General features: G+C 37.8%; 1 protein-coding gene across 2 annotated transcripts; it reads right to left on the reverse strand.

The window, feature by feature from the left end:
• Positions 1 to 4,087: 4,087 nt before the first annotated feature.
• Positions 4,088 to 19,573, reverse strand: coch (coagulation factor C homolog, cochlin (Limulus polyphemus)). Of its 2 annotated transcripts, none has more exons than XM_013909686.1 (15): positions 19,452 to 19,573; positions 18,305 to 18,356; positions 18,161 to 18,205; positions 17,450 to 17,606; positions 15,998 to 16,131; positions 15,563 to 15,634; positions 14,017 to 14,073; positions 11,787 to 11,934; positions 11,113 to 11,216; positions 10,026 to 10,252; positions 9,292 to 9,406; positions 8,696 to 8,839; positions 8,457 to 8,613; positions 7,995 to 8,089; positions 4,088 to 5,931 (listed from the first exon to the last, which is right to left on the reverse strand). In XM_013909686.1, exons 2-15 carry the CDS (start codon positions 18,333 to 18,335, stop codon positions 5,759 to 5,761), a joined length of 1,659 nt encoding a protein of 552 aa, XP_013765140.1. In that variant the 5' UTR covers positions 18,336 to 18,356; positions 19,452 to 19,573; the 3' UTR covers positions 4,088 to 5,758. The 2 variants fall into 2 exon arrangements, with proteins under 2 accessions (XP_013765140.1, XP_005728620.1); XM_005728563.1 differs by having other exon boundaries at positions 19,448 to 19,573.
• Between the last annotated feature and the right edge of the window lie 437 nt (positions 19,574 to 20,010).

Genomic DNA, 20,010 nt, shown 5'->3' on the forward strand with positions numbered 1-20,010 from the left:
TAACTATTAAACTGTGTACCTGTACAACACCTGCTGCCTGCTCTTCATTCTGTAGGAAAGCACTCGGTGTGTTCAATAGATTGGAGTTCCTGTGGTCCATATACCATCAAATTAAAATTAATCAAATTTAGTCACTGCAACATTTAAGCAATGGAACGCTTGTCTGTAAGCTTTGCTGTCTGTTCTACAGCAACAGCACAGGTGATACAGTGACTGCTCTTTCTTATGCTGTTTCATTTTCAGGCAGTGATAAATCAAATGTCAGGTGGTAAAACCACCTAAAGTGATGTAAGGTGCTAGTGTTGGAGGACTGGCACTAATGGAAGCCAGAGGTTTTGTTTATTCAGATAATATAACTTTCTTCTTCTTTTTTTGTCATTGGACAGTCATACTTAGTACGATGGTACAACTAAACTGGAAACTGTCTCACGTCAGTGTGAGTATGTCAGCACACTTTCAATGGAGCAACAGTAGAAGACGATCAGCAGCTCCTTTCTGAGGATTTTCAGAAAATGGAGAGGCTGTTGGGCCTTCTTTAAAACCGCCAAGGTGTTTAAGCTCCATTAGAGGTCTGTGTCTATGTGCACACCCAGGAACTTAAAGCTGGCCCCCCTTTCCATGTCCACGGCTGCAGCAAAGACTTCCTGCCTCTGAAGTTGATTGCCAGCTCTTTTGTCTTGGTGATATTGAGGTCCAAGTTGTAGTTTGCACACCAATCCGACAGCCTCTGAACCTCAACTCTGTATGCTGTCTCATCACCACCAGAGATGAGTCCCACCACAGTGGTATCATCTACAAACTTACTGTAGTGTCTGGGTGGGTACTGACACAGTCATGTGTACAGCAGGAGACTCGGTACACAGCCTTGTGGAGAGCCAGTGTTAAGGCTAAGGGCTGGGGAAAGATGAGGCCCCACTCTAACTCTCTGTACATGGTCTGAGAGAAAGTCTGATCCAGCAGCAGGTGGTAAAAGGAAATCTGATATCCAGCAGATATCAGTCTGTCCGGGAATATCGTATTAAAGGCAGCACAAAAGTCAACAAAGAGCAGCCTGGCGTGACGCCCCTGTTGTTCAAGGTGGGAGATGGTGGTGTGGAGTGTTGTAACACTGGCATCTTCAGTTGATCTGTTAGCTCTGTATTCAGTGGTAATCTTCAGGCACAGGCATCATGTTTTCCTCTGTTTTTAGCAATAATGACAATACAAATGAAGAATAAACCGGTGATCATATTAACCCTGATCTATGAAAAAGTCGTTTGTAAAATTTCATCTCAATCGAAAGCTTCAGTAAAATTTCCACAGCTGTGAAGTTGCTATACACAGATACCAGGTGAAATAGCGACGGATCTGATCTGATTCACAGGATGTGAATCAGAAAGGCACACACACTCATCATGGGCATAAATGGTAATTTTGAGCGTTTAGTAATGTCTTTGAACTGCTCTTTTTCCAGGGTGAAATGATTGTATATTATACATCTTTAAAGACTTAAAAAACAAGAACTCGATGTAGCACTTTGAATTTATTTTGGGGGATTATCTCCAATCCACACAGGGTTAAAAGTCAGATAAATCAAATTTCCCTCTCTTCCTGTACTCTCTCTGTCTGGTGTTTTGCCATTGTGGTTTATTTTTTACTTTGGATGTATTCATCAGCACACAAACGTCCTTCTGATACTTTTATCCAAAGCTCCTGAAGCAATTTCCTTGATAACATCTTCAGCTTGTAGTTTGTCCCAGTTTACCAGGATCAGCCTTTCCCCCATCTAGGTACTGTTTTTTTGTTTTTTTACTGTTTCAGTGAGTATTTAATGGTTAGGATATCAGATTTTCTGGTGTCCCTTAAAGCCTCTCTGTTTCAGGTCCTGTTTCTTTTGTGTGACCACAAGATTTGGTTTTGCTTTTTAGAAATGTAACAGTTTCAACTGAAATGTTTGAAACCAAAAACACACATAAAGACAGGAGACTACATTATAAGGATTTTATTTAAGAATTAATCTTGAATTTTAATCTCCATCTTCTAGATCAGGAAACAGGGAACCATCAGGTTCACTGCAACTTTGTGCAGCTTGACCAGTCTGCAGTCAGTTCGCTCTTTGGTTGATGGCTTCCTGCAGTCTCATTTGAGGCTGTGTTAAGGAACAAACATATATTCTTAGTGCTTATTTTCTGATTATATTGTTTTATGTATTTTAGTAATAAAGGCTTGTAAAGCAAGGCCACTTTTGACTCAAACTAAGTGCTCAGCCAGACTGTAAAACAGGAAGTTAGTGTAGAGCTATACAAGCATATAAATAAAAACAGGAACCCAAACAAAAAGAGAAACTAGTAACATATAAGGAGTTGTTTGTATCAAAACTATGTGTGACGTGTAAAGTACCAAAATAAGACCTGTATGAGACACATTTTTAGCTTCTAATGTTAGAGATTCTGCAACTGGCTTTGGGCTGTGCAGGGCTCTCTCTTCCGGAAGATGATTGGATAAAGAAATATGAATGTTTTGACCACTCTGAGTCGGGTTTTCTCTGTTCTACCATGGGGATCAAAGAATCGGGTTTAATAGCTGACTCTTTCGATCTTTGATAAAGTGTGTGATTATGATATGATGATGTGATCTAAAGATAAAGATGGGAAACGTGTTCCTTTTTCTCCGTTTACCGAACTCGACTGACATTTATCCTAATAATTTTCACTTACCAAGTTTAGAATTTTTATGAATTATAAGCAGTGATAATGACTGAGAACCTTCACAGACAAACAGTGATAATCAAAATTCAAACAACGAAAGGGCTTAGAATATTTCACTTCATGCATTAAGAATGTACAACTCTATGTAATTTATGACCAAAAAACCTTTTCCACAATTTTCTTTTTTTGGGGGGGTTCCGATTGGTTCTTATATAGCACTTTTCTAGCTTGAGTGCTTTCTATGCAACATCCACACACACATTCACACTCTAATGAAAATATTAGCTAAGTGTTTTATTTTATTTACTGATTTACACAGAGGGCTTTACATTTACATTAGGCTACATTTTATAAAGCATGAAGACTCCTGTTTGTAGAGTCCCTGGAGACACAGACCTCTATCACTGGATTAGCATGTTGCTGAGGGTAACAAGCTATCAGCTACATTGTTAACAGAGCAACAGCCAATAATAAAGAAGAAACTCCAGTAAATGAACTTACGTCTCTGTTCCTCATTGTTTCCTGTTGTCTATATTTTGGCCACCAGATGGTGCCCTGTCTATGTCAGTAACATGAACACAGGACACAGCTATTGGCAAATATAGAAAATAAATACAGTTAAATGTTTCCATCAAAGAGTCGCAATTTAAAAATACTTGGCCAATTCTTTCCTCAGTTTAGAATTGTGTAAATTGAGTATATGGACATTTTTAGAAGAACTGATCTCTTGTCTGACAGATGAAGTGTCAGATTCCATACAGAGGGGATTTTGTGATGATAACAAGCACAATTGTACGAACTTATTTACAGACGAATTTTTTGTCTTCAATATAGTTTCGATATAAAAATCCAATATGGCAAAATTTTAAATGTGACAGAAATGATGATGATTACTTAACTGGTGAAAAGAAACATTTTCTTTCTTTCTTTTAAACTAGCACCCTGCCTCAACTTACAAACATGTTGTTTGTAATCTGTCAAAGACTAAATGCAAACAGATGCAAAAATTGGCAAACAAAATGCGCAATAAATTTAGTAAAACAAGCTACTTCAGCCACTATTTTCTTATATCTCCCTACCTTTAAAACTGTAGTTGTTCAGACAGCAGATTTTTAATCATAATGGAGAAAAAACAGGTAGTCCTGCTCTGAGTCTTGCTCAAAGCTAAATAAATGATATTTTTCTAAAGTAATGACATAAACCAAAAGATTTATGTGTCTAGGTGTACAGGTGTAAACACAGCAACACTTCTGTCCTTGTTAATGAGATATTACAGAGAAAGACAGACTGCACCTTAAGGAAATCCACAGACATCTACACAGTTTGTATATTAGAACAATAACAGACGTGCCAAATGGCTTTATAGGTTAAATAAAATATGTCAAATGCAAATAGGAGATGACCAAAGACTTTATTTCTGTTTGGCAGAATTTAACAAACAATCACCGGTAAAACATATACCAAAAGAAAAGTCATGTGATCATATTGGAGCAAGGCTGTGAGATGGAGTTAAGGGCATGGGTTAGTCTATATAAAAAGTTGAAATCATCAGATGCCACAAATCAGACAAAGTAAAGAAAAAGAAAAAAAAAACTAGAGGATTTTATACACCTTCCTGCAGGAAATGACTGCTGTGCAAAGCTTTCACCCCCGGCAAACTTTTCAAGACAAACATTCATCAGGAGAGCTGCTCTGTCTACAAACTGTTAGCTGTTAGAAAATATTCCAGAATAATCTCTTAGCAGCTTTGTGATATAAACATGAATGTACAAACTACTGTTAGTGGATTACCCGTGATATATATAAAAAACATATTTACAAAGTAACCTTTGAAAAGAATTTTTTTTACTCAGAATTATAAGGCCTATTTCATGTAAATTAACAATGGGGATTGTATTTTGGGCTCAAAATCTATTATAATGCCTCATTTAATGTATTCCATGGATTATGAATATATTCCTTATACCCTCCATGGCTAAAACCTATTTTAAAACTTTTATAGCACAAAGCTAGCATTTTTCTTAAACAATCATACCTGATCGAAGTTATTGTTTAGCAATTTTCTTTCATGTTGTTTTCTGCCTTCATATAGCTTTTTTAAAATTTAATTTTATTTATAGCTACACACTGTAATGGTTATGGCTTCAGATTGGACTTGTCATTGTGAGGAGTTACTGATATTTTCATACAGACAGCTAATTATTGTTATTAATTAGTTGATTTTTGAATGATTTTCCAACAGCTTGTTGAAAAATTTAAATAGAATTAATATTTTAATGTGTAAGAGACCTTTATGTACATTAATGTGTTTTCTGTATTTGAAAATAAATGTGTACAGTATATATACAGATGTATATATGTTATTGAATTTATGACGGGTTTAGCTAATGGCAAGTTTTATAAGAAGTGTATTTTTAAGGCATTGAGTCATTATTTAGCTCGTGAAACTTTGAATCATTGCACTGTTATAATGTGCTAGGAGGATGTTCATGATTTATTTTAGAGAATATGATTTGAGATCGGTAAGCTACAAAGGCACATTTCACTTTTAGACTATTAAATGAGAGCCAATTAGAACTACTGTTACTGTTACATGGAGAACTGTGAATGTCATAGAGAGCTATATCTTGTAGTAAATAGGTGGTGGGGTTTTCATACTTTAGGTGCAAACAATATCAGTTAAAGTATGCTGTTAAGTGTCGGTTGGAGCAAATCAGTTCAGGTAACATAATTGATTTAATAGAGATTATAAATTTAAATAAGTGGTTGTACTCACACAAAAAAACAAGTGTTGGACACTTTGTGTAGGAAATTGTAGGAAAATCCATTGTCCTTAAATATATCTGTTTCTTTACATGTCTGAGTACACAGTGTAAAAGAATATAAGAAATAAGATATATAAAAGATGTTGCTGTAGAAACTTTTGTCACTGTAGATACGCGTGTTGTTCTGACAGTGTTTATGTGAATGTAATGGTCGTTCATGTGACTTTAATCAGTACTTTCTAATGAGGATGAACGACGAGGTAAGGGTCCTCACAAATAAAGAAATGCAAACCCTTGTGTGTGTTCTCAGTTATTCTCAGTGAAGTCTTTGCAAATGCCTCGGACCACTAGTGGGATAAACTCAGAAAGGCCGCTGAACTCTCTGGTGAAGAAAGTGTGGCTGTCCTTTGGCTCTGATGACATCGCTTTGAGGTCATCCAGGGGTGCCCACGCCACGCCCACTGAGAAGATGGTAATGCCTGGTTGGGAAGGAGAAACAGGAGAAAAAGTGAGATGTCATCGGCATAGCAGTGAAAATGAATGCTAAGCCTTCTAATGATACTGCCTACAGGAAGCAATGTAAACAGAACTGGTCCTAGCACTGAACCCTGTGGAACTCCATAATTAACCTTAGTGTGTGAACAGGACTCTCCATTTACATGAACAAATTGCAGTCTATGCAGATATGATACAAACCACTGCAGTGCAGTACCTGTAATACCTACAGCATGCTCTAATTGTTCTACAATATTATGGTCAACAGTATTAAACGCTGCTAGACCTCACTAGCAGGACAAGCACAGAGATGAGTCCATTGTCAGAGGCCATAACAAGATCATTTGTATCCTTCACTAAAGCTGTTTCTGTGCTGTAATGAACCTGACTGAAACTCTTCAAATTAAGCCATTCCTCTGTAGATGACCTGTTAGCTGTTTGACAACTACTCTTTCAAGGATTTGTGAGATAAGGGGAAGGTTGGAGATTGGCCTATAAGCTAAGCTGGGTCAAGAGATGGCTTTATAAGTAGCTGTTTAACTACTGCCAGCTTGAAGAGCTATGGTAGCCAATTATTGAGACAGGTTGATCATATTTAAGATTGAAGCATTTTTTAATGGTAGGAGTTCTTTGAGCAGTCTTGTAGGAATCTAAAAGATGATGGTTTGGATGACGTAATTACTGAAGTTAACTCAGAAAGATCAATTGGAGAAAAAGACTAAATAAATATCAGTGGTACTGAAAGTAGCTGTATATAATGTTACATCTGCGAGATGACGAGGAGTAAATTTTTCTCTAATGGCTAAAATTGTACTTGTGAAGAAGTTCATGAAGTCATTACTAGTTAACGTTAAAGGGATGGTTGGCTTAACTGAGCTCTGACCTTTTGTCAGCCTGGCTACAGAGCTGAAGAGAAACCTGGGGTTGTTCTTATTTTCTTCAATCAGTGATGAATAGTAAGATGTTCTAGCTTTAAGGAGGACTTTCTTATAAAGCAACAAACTATTTCTCCAGGCTAAATGATGATCCTCTAAATTTGTGACACGCCATTTCCTCTCCAGCTTACGAGCCATCTGCTTTAGGCTACATGTTTGAGAATTATACCAGGGAGTCAAGTACTTCTGATTTGAGGCTCTATTTTTCACAGACTTCAGTATCCAGTGTCATACATAGTGAGGAGGTAAAATTATTAACAAGATAACTGACCTCTGTGGGAGTAGCGTTCGGGTAGCTGCTCTGCTCTGTGTTGGTACAGGGCATTAAAGATGATAACAGTGGGTGGATCATATTCTTAAACTCAGTTACAGCACATTCAGTTGGGACTTTTTGAATACAAAACATGTCAGTGAAATGTTTGTGAAACAACACTACAAACACTGACTCTGTTTCCAGTGAAACAGAGTCACTGACCCTGCATGGAACGTGTTCCACTGAACTTGTTCTGGAACGGGGCTGGGTCGGGGCAGAGCAGCCAGGGGGAGAGGTTGTCAAGCCAGCCGTTTCTTTTTCATTTTGATTGCAGCAGCAGGGGGAGGAGCAACTTGAGGTCTGGCCTGGGGAGACTGCTAGTCCATGGATTCTTTGGACCCCCTACAGCCTGGCCGGCTGCCTGCACTTTAGGGAGCCTTAAAGGCAAGGACCTTTGAGGATATACTGCCTTCTAGTATCAATATCACTCTAGCTCAGCTTGGTAAGCCATAGAAGAGACACTGAATGCTCTTGCTGACAGAGACCTTGTAGCACTTATCAGTAAAGCTGGAATAGAAGTGGTCTTCCTTGAAAGGGAACAAAGATCATAATGACGGAGAAGTCTTCAGGTGAAGATAGCTTACTCCCAAGAGATGCACTTGGGCATGTAGCAAAGGCCATGGGACTCCATTCCTTAGCAGTCCAACAGGGATCTTCCTGTCCAGTATCCAGCGTATCCAGAGTAGTTACAATAGTAACGATGTTGTTACAGTTACAGTTACAGTTGTTACAGTTGTTACAGTTACAGATGTTACAGTAGTAACATCAAATAGCTTTCATTTATTGTTTTCACACATACCTTGCTTATGTGCAGCCATTGCTGGGCCTCTGACGTCATCGTATGATTGGCCATCTGTCACCACTATGAGAAAATTGCGACCCGGTCCTGTTCGTCTGCCATAAACAACAAATACAGTGTAACTTCTAATACAGTTAAAAAAAAACAAAAAAAACCTGCAGAATGTAAACACAGTTTTCAGAAATTTGATTTGAGTATTTCCATTTTTGAGTATTTTAGATCGAACCTTAAGAGCACCTGACATCTGTCTCTTGTTGTGGTACAAATGTTAGCGTTATTTTCATAAAATTACATTTTCTAAAGACAAAGATTAACACTTCTTTATCATTAATTATCTCATTAAGTATTGCAAGGCCCTGCAGTTTCAATAAAATAATGAATAAAATAATTTTTTAAGGCTAAACTTGCCAACACTGCAGGTGTGGAGAGCTTTGCTTAGAAAGAAAACAGCGCCACTGTTACCTGAACAGGTTCTGAGTGGTGTAGCTTATGGCTGAACCGGTCGATGTTCCTCCACTCATGTAGGAGATCCTTCTCAGAGCATTGATGGCATCGTCCTTGTTTGAGTAGTCAGACAGGCCAAACTCTAATCTCTGTTCATAGGTGAACTGCACTGCACCTACAACACCAATACAGCCAGTCAGCCAACCAGCATTAATAACGTATAAGATAATCAGTGGTTTGCATGTTGTGAAGCTGACCAATGTGAGCTCCCACATCTGAGATTTCAAAGCTTCTTGCAATTCCTGCTAGGAATTCCAGGACAAGTTGGAAATTCCCATCCCCAACGCTAGATGAACCATCGATGAGAAAGCCGATGTTCACAGAATTGTAACAGGTTTTACCTAAAAAATACATTTTATGTCAATGTCACAGCAGAGCCACATCCATCTAAATAATCAAATGTAAATATTATGAATTCATTAATTTTGTTTCTGTAATAAACAAAATGACTTAAAAAGCTATACTGTTAATGGTGAAACCACAGCTGTAAAGAGATGATGCTGAAGAGACTGAAAGTATTTTCATGTGATAGTTGCATGTCCAAAAGATATTTTATAGTGTAGCAATTCTTTCAAAACTTTTTTTCCAAGCAGAAAACAATATTATTTCATTTTTCTTGGTCAAATCTGATATTACAAAATTAAAGAATTATTGGTATTGTTTTTATGCAAAGGTACAACTGTTAATACCTTAATATTTGATTATCAAATGTAATGTGATGGCCATGACCTGTGTGTTTTCAAAGGTATCTCCTGACAGCTGCATTACAGTAGTTGATGAAGGTGTGTCTTACTACAGAGCAGGCCGTCTAGTGAACAGAGTCTCTGAATGAGAGGTCTGATGTGTTTGGTGGTGCTGAACCAGCTGGGGATTGGATAACTGAAGAAACCGTTGTCTTTACACACAGCCTGCAGGAGGACAGGTAGAAATTCTGTCATTAATACAAAACATGTTTACTGTGATTTGATGAATGCCTCTTGGGTTTGACTAAAATAATAAAATAATAATTCAAGTTTCTACTTTTATGCTGCACATAACCACTCTCAATAACCGCATGCATATGCTACATTTTTTTTGTTGTTGTTGTTTTTTTGTTGTCCAGCTGAGCATGGATGGACAGATTGTGCTTTTTGGAAAATTTTCAGCTAAGGCAGTTCTGTTTCAGACTTCTAGGAGTCTTACTGGACTTTTGCAAGCAGAAGTTTTGAACAGCAGATGGGTGAGGATTCTGTGCTCACATCTTTGTGTCTGAGATGTCCATATTAAATGTATCCTGTCTTTTGACAACAAGCATCTTCTGCACATTTACTGACCTCATTATCTTAAATTTTGGCTATTTTTAATAGCCATGCATCACTGTTTTTATATGAAAAAAAAAGGAGCAGCATAATGTATCCATTTTAAGTTTAAACTAAACAAGAAGGGACAATTCAGTCTAAAGTATATTTCATGTTAGAGTGTCACTCCTTATTAATGAAACATATGAACATTTATCTAACATTTAGGCAATTCAAATAACATGTGAACCTTCTTCATGAAGTCTTTGTCTCGAACCATGCTGAGCTCCTCAGGCGCTGGTTTGGCGACAGACACCAGAAAGACATTGATCCCACTCTCTCTGGCCAACATGGCCGCCTGGTCCAGGTCATCAGATGGCCAGCCATCAATTAACACCATCATCACCCGGGGGTGACCCCTTCTCCCCCCATTCTCCTGAGAGAAAAAGGTCTCTGCTGTATGCATGATGGCTTTACCTAGGAAGACCAACAACACGATAAATATTTTTACATTACCTGTTTGTTTGTTTTTGTTTTGTGTTTTTGTCCCGTTTGGATCTTTAGCCATCAGATTGTTGTCTTAAGGCCAAGAAAGATGCCAAGCGGATTTATTTTACCAAGTGGATCATCATGGCCTTGCCATATTGGTCCATTTGATTGACCTTTATTATAATTATATATTTAGTTTAGTTTAGTTTCGGTTGCTACAAACAGGACAGACATGACTGGGGGGTAGGACAGGGGGAAAGAATGAAAGAAAGAGAGGGAGAGAAAGAAAAACAGAGGGGAGAAGAGACGGTGAGAAAGGGGGGAAGAAAGAAAGAAAAAGAAACAAAACACCTGGATCACCTGTTGTTGTTGTTTTTTGTCTAACTGATGAAAGGAATGCAGGCAGGGTGGGGAAGAGTGTCAGTGGCAACTACTGACAGAAGGATAGCAGCAAGCGTGATAGGGATGGTAGTGAGAGAGGTAGTGATATGATGACCAGTTTGGATTATTGTAGGGTCTACCTTACAATATAAAGCACCTTGAGGCAACTGTTGTTGTGATTTTGCACTATATAAATAAGATTGAATTGAACTTTGCCAGGTAGTGGGTTAGATTTCCTCCACAAAATGTGGGAGACTGATGTCATACAGACATTAATGCTGTTAAAGGTGATCCTACAGCCTACTGAATCATCACATGTACTTACTCTTTTCACCTCATTTGATCATAAATGAGGAAATTTTGTCTGACTGTCACCTTTTCAAAGAGCTATGGGCTACAGGATGTGTATTTTTTAACTTTTCAATTTATAATTCAGGTTAATCAAGATATGTGTAAGTGTGTGTTACCTGTATTGGAGTCTCCTCCTAGGTAGGCCAGCTCCTTAATAGCAAACAACAGCTCTTTAGGTTGAGTGTAGTTAGTCAGTAGGAACTCTGTCCTGGGAGAGTCACTGCAGGCACATATGAAGACAAATGTTTAGTGTATATGTATATATCTGCATTTTTGATGTAATAATTCTTATCTAGCCCTTAAACCTAACTTTAATCTAAACTTTAAAAAGCATAAACCTGAGTTCACTCATAAGGGAGGTAAAAGGAATTTTATGTGGCATAGTATAACACACCATTGGATACTCTATTAAATACCCGATTTCCTTTCAGAATTGTCTAAGTTCATTGTGACACAGATTCAGCAGTCTTCAATAGATTGTTGAAGCTGTGAGTGATGGACGTTTTCCTCACAGAGTTTGATCAATACTGAAATGATACAATTGATCATCAGTTGTTGCAGATTTGTCAACAGAACATCTATGAATGAAATGTCCTCTTTTCCATTTTTATTTGGACTAATGCCTGACAAGTTGCCTTTATTTTTTTACATTTATTTACTCACCACTATCCCAAAATACCACAATTCTCAAGACTTGTTAGTATAAATGACATTGTTGGGTGGTTTAAGGCTGAGGTAAAAAGAAAGAAATAAAGATTTTTCTGAAGTGACTCTGTGTGGTGTGCCCGACCTGGCCTGTATTAAACCAATATGAGGTCCTATTGGTCCGACTCTTAGCATAGCCGCCAGTTTGGCAATAAAGTTCTTCTGCAGGTTAAACCTCCGCTGCCCAATATTGCTGCTGCTGTCAATCACCATCGCAATGTCCATCTGACAATCTGCCCACACAAAAAAGTAAAGATGTTGATCCAGAGATTAACAACATTGATTATTTTTATGTTCAGTGTTACTATAGATAATAATTATTTTTGCAGTTTTTGCTTATATAACTTTCATAAAATTTTATTTGACCTCTGTCTACACTCGTGTTTTGGACTTTTTCCATCCGATATAATTAAATATAATAAATAAGAACTTTTAGTGTATATGCTAAGATATAAATGGGTGCTGGAAGATAGTTCTGTTAAGTATAAAACAGGACTAATGCTTGCACTCTTCAGTTTTGATGTATTAGTTAAAACTGAGGTTATTGTACTCGGCCCTGAAAAGCTTAGAAATATGGTATCTAACCAGATAGTGAGTGGTTAGATACTTATTTTGGATGGCATTACCTTGGCCTCCAGTAACGCTGTGAGGAACCTTGGAGTCATTTTTGACCAGGACATGTCAAAAATGTCCTGGTCCAGTGCACATATTAAACAAATATGTAAGACTGCTTTCTTCCATTTGTGCAACATCTCTAAAATTAGAAATATCCTGTGTCAGAGTGACGCTGAAAAACTAGTTCATGCATTTATTACTTCCAGGCTGGACTACTGTAATTCATTATTATCAGGATGTCCAAAAAACTCACTGAAAAGCCTTCAGCTAATCCAAAATGCTGCAGCAAGAGTCCTGACAGGGACTAGAAAGAGAGAGCATATTTCTCCTGTTTTGGCTTCCCTTCATTGGCTTCCTGTTAAATCCAGAATTGAATTCAAAATCCTGCTCCTCACATACAAGGTCTTAAATAATCAGGCCCCATCTTATCTTAATGACCTTGTAGTACCATATCACCCTATTAGAGCACTTCGCTCTCGCTCTGCAGGCCTACTTGTTGTTCCTAGAGTATTTAAAAGTAGAATGGGAGGGAGAGCCTTCAGTTTTCAGGCCCCTCTTCTGTGGAACCAGCTTCCAGTTTGGATTCGGGAGACAGACACTATCTCTACTTTTAAGATTAGGCTTAAAACTTTCCTTTTTGCTAAAGCATATAGTTAGGGCTGGACCAGGTGACCCTGAATCCTCCCTTAGTTATGCTGCAATAGACATAGGCTGCCGGGGGATTCCCATGATGCATTGAGTTTTTCCTTTCCAGTCACCTTTCTCACTCACTATGTGTTAACAGACCTCTCTGCATTGAATCATATCTGTTATTAACCTCTGTCTCTCTTCCACAGCATGTCTTTATCCTGTCTTCCTTCTCTCACCCCAACCGGTCGCAGCAGATGGCCCCGCCCCTCCCTGAGTCTGGTTCTGCCGGAGGTTTCTTCCTGTTAAAAGGGAGTTTTTCCGTGGGAACACTGTCGCCAAAGTGCTTGCTCATAGGGGGTCCTATGATTGTTGGGTCTTTCTCTGTATCTATTATTGTATGATCTACTGTACAATATAAAGCGCCTTGAGGCGACTGCTGTTGTGATTTGGCGCTATATAAATAAAATTGAATTGAATTGAATTGCCACAATTATTACAGTCAATTAAAAAGTGCATGTGATACTTGTATATGCAGATGACTAAACTCTATTTAACCACCTTCTACAGTCATTGTTCTACAGTTACTGTCTTGTACCCATTTCTGGCTCACTTTAAAAAAAAAGTAATGCATAATAAACTCTGATGTAAACAAAAACCATAAAAAATAATAACTTAATTTAAGTTTCAATCTGTAAGCTTAAGCTTGGGATCAGATGGCAGGGGACAGGTCTAGTGTGCTCAAATGTGTAATGAAGGTGTGCTGGGAGCATCTAGCAGAAGCCCCAGTCCGTGAAATATTAGGTCTTTTGCTATTGCTGCGAACGCAAGTGTGGTTCTTTTTTACCAGACTGTTGATTTGGCCACTCCTTAAGTTCTTATTTAATTATGTCTCCCTGACCTGTATCAACATCTGTTTGAACCTTTTGTTGAGTGATTTTAAACAGCTACCAAACTGATATTCTATACTTGGAAACAAATCCTGAATAGAATAGAATAAAATAGAATAGAATAGAATGCCTTTATTGTCACTATACAGATGAACTGTATAACCAATGATATATACAATGTACCTTTATTCCCACCTGCCAGGGCTTTTTTCACTGATGGCTTCTTCAGCAGTTTCTTTACTGCAACACACACATTTGTACATCTTTGTAAACAGTCATTGATACAATGCATTCCTTAGCGCTTCACCCATCCTTACACTACTATAACTAAAAACTAAAACTTCTAAGGGCTTGGCACTCATATACACACTCAAATACACACACACATAAAGGTCAACTGAGGTAACACAGTATTTATGGTCGAAGCATCAAACTCCTGTTGAGTAATCCATATCCAGTGTTCTATTGTGTTTATGTCTTTATATTTTCAGAATATCTCCTGTGTGAGTCACCCCTATTGCTTAAATAGGAATGGGAAGGGACTGTCATAATAAATTATGGACAGTACACATTCAAAGAGCATTTTCTGAGTAGCTTGTACTTTGTATAAATTCCCTAACTTTGGCACTCTAGGTACTCTCTCATTAAAAAAGTATGATGTGGAACAAAGTCTGACTTGTGGAACAGGTTAATTATATTTTGTAATAAGACATTTACTTGGCAGAAAAAAAGTTAATCCTGCCAAACAGGTAATTATCTCAACCATCAAGTTATACTCACATGATCTGTATTCTGATCTGCTGGAAAAACAGCAAAAGAGAATAACAGGTCATAATGAAAGTTATGGCCCGAAAGTGGTCAGTACAGTATACAGAAGCATCTGTGCCGAGTATGGCCTGGAAGCCTCGAGGTCAAAATGGTGATAGCTAACCAACCATAGTAGTGGTGGACAAGCAGCCGTAGTGATAGATATAGCGATATTGAGTGACAGCAACATCAGGAAGAAGGAACACGAAAAGCTGGAGAAGTACCAAGGGCTCAGAGAAGAGCTCCAGAAGATGGGGAAGGTGAAGGTAACAGTGATCCCAGTGGTAAGCACTCAGTGCAGTGACCCCCAAGCTAGGCAAGTGGCTCCAGCAGATCCCACGAACAACAACCGAGATCCCCGTCCAGAAGAGCGAAGTCCTAGGAGCAGCCAAGATACTGCGCAAGACCCTCAAGCTCCCAGGCCTCTGGTAGAGGACCTGAGCCTGAGGACTACCCACAGGGCGAGAGGGGATTTTTTAAAAATATATTTATATGTGTGTATATGTGTGATGCCTTCCTTTTACTTCTGTATGAGCTCCTCTTTTAATTTTGCCTTTGACTTAAGCTCAGTGCAAATAAAGAAGCCACTTTTGGCTGCCCCCTTGTCACAGTGGGTTGCTCTACTTATTTGATTTGGCAGAGTTTTGCGCCGGATGTCCTTCCTGACACAACCCCAACGGAGATTTTTGTCTCAAGCTGGAAACCGGTGATCCTTCACTTGCCAAACAAATCTGTTAACCACTAATACTAATGAAAATAAAAATCTGACAAAAGAAAGTCAAAGACATAACAAGATGAATTACCAAAAGGAAACAGTTAATTAGAAAAAGTGCTCAGATCAGGGTGGTGTCATGACACTAGGAAAGCACAGACAGAACAAGAACAAATATATATTCCTAATATAAAGGTGTGTATCATTTACCTGGTCGCGCAGCTGCAGGAAGAGCTGTGGTGCTGGTCTCGCTGATCAGCTCCTGTGGAACATTAATGGGCTCTAAAACACACAGAAGGTATGATAATTAGTGGAGAAGACAGATATGGATCATTCACATCTGCAGTCAAATGATGATATTAATCAATTAAAAATTGTGTTTTTGTTTTGTCTAATCCCTGCTACTTTGCAGTTTATAAAATAAAATTATTTTTTCTGTTGTATAATTACAGGTAAAGCTTTCCAGTACTATATAAGTTTAAACAAGATAACTATATATTAAAATAATGTATATATCATTCTGAAATCACAATTCTAGGTACTTTAAGCATATCTCGCAATACTTAATAAATATTAACATTATTAGGTTATTCAAATTGGATTATTACTTAATTAAAAACAATTCACCAAAGTGGCTCCACCTACTGGTGAGGCTGAAGGAGGCGGTCCAGTGAGACAGGGCCTGTGAGTGTATACCGTGGGCATATGAGCTGATGTAGTTGTGCCGTCCCTGCAGCCTATGAACCCTAACAGGGCCCCCAGCTGGGCCCAGGATACCTCTGTATGAAATGACAAAATAAAAGTATTATTATCACAGTGGAAAAAGATCATCATTAACAGTTATGAGAGTTGCTACTCGTGAAGTCAATTACAAATGCATCTTGAACTAGTGCATCTGGACCGAGACCTTGTTAAAAAAAGATTTGTGTCTAAAAACACACACGTGCGCAGGAAGTTCTTTTCATAGTAAAATAAATAACTAAAAAAAACCTTTATGGGACAAGGAGAAGACACAGCTGTGAAGGAGAAAAAAGATAAGAATAAGCATAATTTTTCTTCTCAGTAGGCCACCGAGGCCCTCTGCAGAGGAATGAGGAGGTCACTCAGGGCTGAGAACTTAATCCTCCTTTCATGCACATTCCTTCATGGTGTTGGTGTTTTGTTAAGGTTCAGCAGGCAGCCGGACTCACACTGCTCCCTATTATGTCACATCTTGGCAGCGGAACACAGAGTCTAATCCACATGTTTGAAAAAACAATTCTCACTCCAACGGCACCGCTGTGACGAGGTGTTCATGCTCTGAAAAGGCTGCTAAGAGTATCATATACAGGGAACTAAAAACAATGGCAAGAAGCAGTGGAAGTAACAAGGAAGTAATCAGTGAACCACAAAGCAAAATAACCAAATAGAGCTCCACCACCAAAAAAAAAAGTTGCATTAAACTAAAAAATAAATAAATAAATATAAAAAAATACTAAAAAAAATGACTGAAGACCCTGAATAAGAAGGAGACCGTCTAATCATTAAAAATGTAATAAAAGCAAAGAAAAATTAAACTGAAGGAACTTTAACACAATATTGAAAAAGCCTAGGTTAAATTTAAAAAAAAAACTTTAATTGAAAATATACACACAAAACAATACAATATACTAAATGAAAAAATGAATGAAAATAAATTAAAAATGAACCAACAATACAAAATAGAATCAACTATGAGAAAAAACTGATTTTAAATAAATACATGAATAAAAGTTAAAAAAAAAAGAAAAAAGAAAAAAAGAAAAACTAGTAACAAAAACCCTCCAAACAAAATATGGAAATGAAAATCAGAAGATAAGAAGGATTTACTTTGTTTTCTATTTATTTTATTTTTTTTCCATTTCCATTCTGCTTATTTTTCTGTTGGTCCTTTCAGCCAACCACATCACGGTCCTCTAAATATTACCATGGTTTAATTGTGTAGCTTTAAAATCAAGCAAGTATGCAACATTATGTTTTAGTGTTTTCAGTGATAGACTGAAATATCACAGTTAATATTTACTATAATATGTAATTAAAACATATTTTGGTACAGCTGATATGAAAGGAAAGCTGTACCTGTGGACTGCAGCTCCACAGATGGATGAGACAGCAGCATAGACTCCTGTCCCAAACACAGACATCCTCCACTGTGTGCACTGTGGTGGACATAAAACCACCACAGTGTCCTGGGTCAGGTCTGCTCCACGTGTTGTACAGGTCACTGGATAGGGCACTGAGTGGAAAACAGAAGATGTCCAGTCAAAATACTCCATTAAAATCCTTGATCTAGGTAGTAGGTTTCATCTTCATTAAATAGAGTAAGCTAGTTTAGTCCAGAGGCAAGATCAAGCATTTTTAAAAACAGACAGAAACATGAAAAAAGACAAACGACAGAATACAACTAAACAGATTTCTTTTACTATTAATATATATTATTAATTTCATTATAAAATAATTTTTTAAAAAGATAAAAGGGGGAAGAAACATTTATAAAGTGTAAAAGTATAAACATATATCAAATGTTAATAATAATAATAATAACAACAAAAAAGTAAAATATGTAAAATGCTAATAAAAACAGAAAATAGCTATGGCTATTGGTGATTTTACTACAATTGTGTTTTTTTTGTTGGTTACTTTTTGCAGCAATTACACAAATAGACACGTATTTATATATGTGTGTGTACTTTACATTTTCTACAGTGTATGATTCTAAGGAACAAAAGTGACCAGAGAACTAAGTGGATCTATCTGCTGTCAGGCAATCAGGTATTTTTCAGGACTCACCACTAACTTCTGAGCCAAGTACTGAGGAGAGCAGGAACAAAAGGCCTGATGGGGAAAAAACAGATCACACAAAGTTGTCATCATATGAAAGAAAGGAAGAAAAGAAAAAAGCAAAAAAAAAGGAAAAAAAAGAACAGAAGTTACCTGTCAGAGGCAGCACAGACAGCTGAGGCATTTCTGCAACAAGCTCAGTATACTGAAAAACAGATATTACATATAGTTACTCTAATAATAATGAGTATTATTTTTAAATCGTATTTTTTTAAAACGAGTTTACCCAGCCTCCTCTGGCTCATCCAGCCAAAAACAAACCATCACCTATATTTCATAAAGCAAATAGGCAAGAGCTTTCCATTGGTGTGGAGGTCTAAGTTCAGCAACATTATCTACCCCCCAAAATGAGGCCAGCTGACTACTTGAACAAAATGAATGACTAGGTTTTCATTTCCTTTCCTTGCATTCCTCATTCCCCGAATTCCAAAAGAATATTCCAAGAGAAAGACACCAGGATTCACCAGGGTTAAATTGTGAAAGAGTGATTCTAAGAGCATGAGACATTATTTTCAAACACGGACTGGCCACCACGGAGACTCTTTAGGATGCACTGGAGTGGTCAGACTCTCCCATCATTAGTATGAGATGATAAAAAACCAATGCAGCTCTGGATGGAAATAAACATTGACACAGCTGAAATGATAAAATTCAGCTCATCGACATGATCCTACTGCAAATGCGTGCCATAATCAAAGCTAAAGGTGCTCCAACAACGTATTTTATTTTGGCCAATAAACCAGTCCACAAGTTAATTATGGATTAGTAAGAAATCTAGAAATGTAGTTATGTGTGAACCACACATCACGTAAGTGAGATTAGAAAACAATGTCATCACATCACTAAAGAAGAAGAGGCAGTAAATGGTTAAATGTCAAGTCCACAGCTATCTCAGGAAATCGTTTAAAATTTGTTTGTGACCGAATCCACCAATGACACAACAACCAGTAACCAGTAGTGGTTTGTAAGCTCCATATATTCCTATATACAAGGACTAATCAGAAGCCAGAAAGCAAGCCAGTACCAATCCCTAAGCTTGGCAGGTTAAACAGTCGATAAATACATTAAAAAAAGATGGAAAAAAAAAAGAGATAAGCAGTTAGTAGAGGGTGTAATAAACATACAGCAAGTAAATAAAGTTATTGGTTAATCACTGAATGGATGTCAATCACCCAGCCTGTTAGTCATTTCTAAAGAAAGATCTCTGTGCAGAATCAGCAGGAATTTCAGTCTTACGAACTGTTTCTTCAGCAGACGTCTCTGAGGAAAACTGTTCAGACTGTTCACACGTTATTCCCTGGAAGGAGCAGCAGGCGGTAAAATGACAATGCTGAGCTGGTGTCGATCGCCTGGCGAGAGAGAGGTAGCCCTTTAAATAAGCGTTCTCTCTCACAACACACACACATTCATACACACCTTACTGTGGTGACTTCAGAGGGGGAGGGAGGAGGGGCCTCAGTGACAGGTCAACCTGAGATGGAGCAGAGGAGTGAACTGCAGAAAAACCTTGAGATAACTGTTGTGCTTTAGTGCTATATAAATACAATTTATATAGCACTAGATATTTTTGTACAATAACCTGAGTGGGTTTAATAAAGACATGCCTTAAAAGCCGATGAGGTACACTGAAAGGATTAAAAATGTGGTGCTTCTAATTTGTATTTTTTATGCTGCTTCCAGTATATTTGGAGCCCTAAATTATTGAAAGTGCAATAGCTAGCTACATCACAGCAGCTTCAGGACGGAAAACCACATTTAAGCTTTGTTATAAACAGAGGCGCCACCAAAGGGGGGCCAGG

Source organism: Pundamilia nyererei, unplaced genomic scaffold (assembly GCF_000239375.1).
Source record: "Pundamilia nyererei isolate P.nyererei 1_Seehausen unplaced genomic scaffold, PunNye1.0 scaffold00029, whole genome shotgun sequence".
Taxonomy (NCBI): Eukaryota; Metazoa; Chordata; class Actinopteri; order Cichliformes; family Cichlidae; genus Pundamilia; species Pundamilia nyererei.